General features: G+C 30.0%; 1 protein-coding gene across 1 annotated transcript in view; it reads left to right on the top strand.

The window, feature by feature from the left end:
- Positions 1-3166: 3166 nt before the first annotated feature.
- LOC107840953 (myosin-binding protein 2) overlaps positions 3167-4447 on the top strand; it is a gene marked incomplete at its 5' end in the record, with an annotated part of 7114 nt that continues 5833 nt past the window's right edge. Inside the window, 1 exon segment of the mRNA XM_016684911.2 lies at positions 3167-4318. Within this exon segment, the coding sequence (XP_016540397.2) occupies positions 3265-4318 (1054 nt within the window).

Raw genomic sequence — 4447 nt, forward strand, 5'->3', positions numbered from 1 at the left:
AAATTATAGGTGTCCTAATTTGACTATAAAATAATTAGGTGACAACTTTTTAAATTATTTGTCTGAGAATAACCAATATATTATACACTATTTCGATCCATGTTAAAATGAGGTATAACACACGCATAATTGAATGAAAAGAAAAACTTCATAAAATGAGACAGAACAAAACACAATTCACTCAAAATTTATTTTCACACATGATTTTTTAAGAATGATGATGTTGTACGATGACCCCGTAAATCCAATATGTTTATTCATCAAAGGTTTACTAACTTCAACTTTTGAGAAGATAGAATTACAGTTTCAAAAGTCTCGTAACGCTGAAAAGTCTCATATCAACTTCTTTCAGGGCCAGCTCAATGATAAAGCCATTGAAGCCACTGCTTTAGGCTCCAACAATTGAAGGCCCCAAAATAATAATTACTCCGATGTATTTATCTAGTTTATACAATACTTTTTTTGACTTAAATTATTTATTATGTTTTTTCTTTTACATGCTCAAATTATCTTATTCTTATTTATACCTTATGATATAATATCTATTCATTGATTATTTGTTTAATTGTTTATGTAGTATATTGTTAGTCCTTTTATTTATTTAAAATATGCATATTAGTATATTACGAAAAAAAATTGAAGTCTCTTTTTATGGTTCGGCACCATTTTTATTGAGCCCCCTGACTTCTTTTCTTGTGTAAATAAAAAGTCAAATCAGTTGATTTATACATCAACTTCAAAATGAAATAATATATCAATCACTTTGTAGATTTAAATTGCTTTACTTTTTTTTTGTAAACTTTATTTTTTGACACATATATAATAAGAATAATAATTTAAAAAAATATAACAAGCACATAGTTATTGATAATTGGCCAAACCAAAAAGCAAAAGGGAGTGGTGATAGACAGACACACATGATGAAATCCAGCATCTACATCCTTATAAGGTCCCACTACTATGCTTTTGTTTGGTGGTCCACCAATTTTATTATTTTTCTTTGTGGGTCCCATGCATTGACGGAGTCAGAATTTTCACAAAAATGAAAAAGTAAACATATGAATTAGTCGAACGGAGTTCAACTATATACATAAAAAATATTTTACTATGAATAAATAGTATTATTTTTCGTCGTATGGGATTCGGATGAATTCCCTGACCATAAGTTGGCTTCGCCCCGATCCTCACGAGTCAGGGTCTATTGGTAACGGACTCTCCTCCTCACTGTTGAGGCAAAGATAAGATTTTTGTACATTCTACGTTCTTCGAATTTTCATTTATGAAAATATATTGAGTATGTTGTTGTTGTTCATTGTGGGCCCTTCCATTTGATGCTTATGAAGAAAAACAGGGTGGTGCTGCATATAGAAAATTGGCAAAGCTAAAGGTGTTTATGGATCCAAAGACTTTTTCTTTTAAAGAAATAAATTTAGTTTAATTTAATAAATGAAGAAAAAAAAACTATTTTTCACTTATATTTTTCAAATAAAAGAAGATCACTTTTCTAAAAGCAACAATATAACAAAGCCCTAACTCATTATTCCCACTTATGAAGCTTTAAAAAAAATGTAATATTCATAAAATAGAACCAGAGTTTCAAAAAATATGTAAACAATATTTTCATTTTTATTTTCAAAAACAAAAATATTAGAAGAAAATATTTTATAAATTTAATAAGATGGTTTATTTCGCCAGACAAATTCACTACTTCCTCCGTTTCATATTAATCGATCACTTTTCTCTTTACACGCTTCTTAAAAAATTATAAATAAAAAGGATAATATTACAAATTTATCCTTTAAGATACTTTATTGAAACTTTTCAAATGACTTGTTTAATTATAAGGGTAAAATAAAAAAAATATGATTAGCTCTGTCTTAATTTAGTAAATTGATAAGTAATTTGAGATAATTTTTTATAATAAGATAATCAATTAATATAGAATGGAGGAAATAGTTTTATAATAATAAAGGATATAAATTTATAATAGTGATTAGTTAGATAAAGCAAAGTAAGTAGAAGGATTCAACAAATATGTTAGCTGTTGAAAATTAATGCTTTAATAAATATGGTCAAAATTCACAAGGCTCCCAACTTGCTTAAATAATTAAAGCATTATTTCTTTCATTTATTTTATTTATAATTTAAAAAATAAAATCAATTTGTTTTCTCTTTTCTACTCTTCCATCACATCATTAGTATTTCTTTTTTTTAAAAAAGCATCAAGTCTACTTTTTCTTTCTCCTTTATGACTATTCAAGTCGTTTGCTACATCGGATGGGATAAGTAATGGGATAAGTAAAGATATTTCACTTGTTTACTAATTGAGATATTTTATGAGATTATTTTATTTAATTATTCATACATTATACTAATCCACCAATTCAGAACAAACGATAGAATAAAATAATCTCAAAATTAATTAATATGTCATATAAACATGAAATAAAGTTGAAAAAATAGTCTGATATATACCCAAATTTTGACGAAATTTGTTGTAACACACATAAACTTTGTAGGGATTCAATGACCGCCCCCCACCCACCCACTCACTCCTACCCCTAAATTATTTATTAACATATTTTACTGATATTTATTTGTGCTAAATTATTTTATTTATTTATTCATAAACTTTATTTATTTACTACCTTATAAACGTTATTAAAATACACTAATAAATAGTTTAGCGGGCCATAGAAGCCCCATAAAATTCAAGCGTATTACAATAAATTTCATCAAAATTTAAGTATATTTTAAAACTTTTTTTCCAATAAATTTTTATCAAACTTTATTTGATGAAATTTAAGTATATTTTGAACTATTTTTTTCAATAAAGTTAATATCCGACTTTATTTGATAAAATTTAAGTATATTTTGAACTTTTTTTCTAATAAAGTTAATGTCAGACTTTAATACTAAATTATTTTCCTTATCCCACGTACCAAACCACCCCGCATGCCACCTAATATTACTTCACTCCAAAATAAAATCTCATTTTCCACCATTTTTCTACCTTTCTTCTTCCTTCATACCTCACCAACCATCTCTACACAATTCCATTCCCTCTCTCTCTCTCATTGATTCTTCGTTTAGATCTTCCCCTACCTATCAACCAATCGGTTAACAGCCAACCGCTCTACCACTAACCTACTAAAAAAACTAACAGGAGATTCGATCTCATAGAGTTCAATTTCCGTGATTAATATGAGCTCGAACCTCCCTTTGTAACTCCTGTACAGTTATTATAGTATTATTTTTGTATGTATGTGTATAGTAAGAGGAAAACAGAAAATGGCAGCGAACAAGTTTGCAACTATGTTACACAAAAACACAAACAAGATCACACTTATTCTTATCTATGCTGTGTTGGAATGGACTTTGATAGTACTCCTTCTTGTTAACTCACTTTTTTCATACTTGATCATCAAGTTTGCTGAATATTTTGGTCTAAAACAACCTTGTTTATGGTGTTGTCGAGTTGATCATCTATTCGATCATCATCGGAAAAACAACAACATACATAGAGATCTTCTTTGTGAGGCTCATGCTATTGAAGTTTCCAAGTTGAGTTATTGCTCAAAGCATCGAAAGTTAGCTGAATCAAAGCATAGGTGTGAGGATTGTTTGCTTGATAATAAATCCGCGTTGTTGTTTTCATGGACGAAGGATGTTAAGGAAATGGCGTTGGATAAGTGTTGTTGTTGCGATGTGAGTTTGGAGAACAAGTTTTCAACACCTTATATCTTGATCAACCCTTCTTGGGATGATTTGGAGTATAGAAAGAAAGGGAATTTGTTCATTGAAAGCGATGATGATCGTTTAGAAAAAGGCGATGATGATGATCACTTGGATCAGAAGAGATCAGATGAACATCAGTTCCTTTCTGATTGTGATCTTGAAAAGATGGAAGAAAAAGTACATGTAGTTCTTGAAGGAGTGACAGAATACATCGAAGAGAAGTACAAACAAAAGATGATGAAAAGTCAAGCTACTTGTGAGGCTGAGGCTCCTCAGCATCTCGAATTCTTCATCGATTGCAGTGGTCATACGTTGGTTCCTATCGATTCGACAAATGAGAGCGATGAAAATGAAGTTGTTGAATGTATGAAGATTGTACAAGATGAGAATGATTTAGTTTTCTACGGCGAAGAATGTCATTCGGAGAGAGAAGTTTACGGACAATCTGCTAACAAAGAACATGTCCAAGAAGCATCTAGATATCATCAAGTTCAAATTCTTGCTGCCAGAGAGAGGGAAGAAGAAGAAGACGAAGACGGAGAAGAAGAAGAGAAAGAGGAAAATTCAGATGTTCCACCAGGTATCATCTTATTCAACTAAGCTATGTTGCTCGGACTCTTCAAAAATGTCAACGTGTGACGTGTTGGATTCTCTAAAACTAATGTATTTTTGGAGAACCCAACACGGATGTTGCATCGAAAATGAAGAG

This window comes from Capsicum annuum, chromosome 9 (assembly GCF_002878395.1).
Source record: "Capsicum annuum cultivar UCD-10X-F1 chromosome 9, UCD10Xv1.1, whole genome shotgun sequence".
NCBI classification, from domain to species: domain Eukaryota; kingdom Viridiplantae; phylum Streptophyta; class Magnoliopsida; order Solanales; family Solanaceae; genus Capsicum; species Capsicum annuum.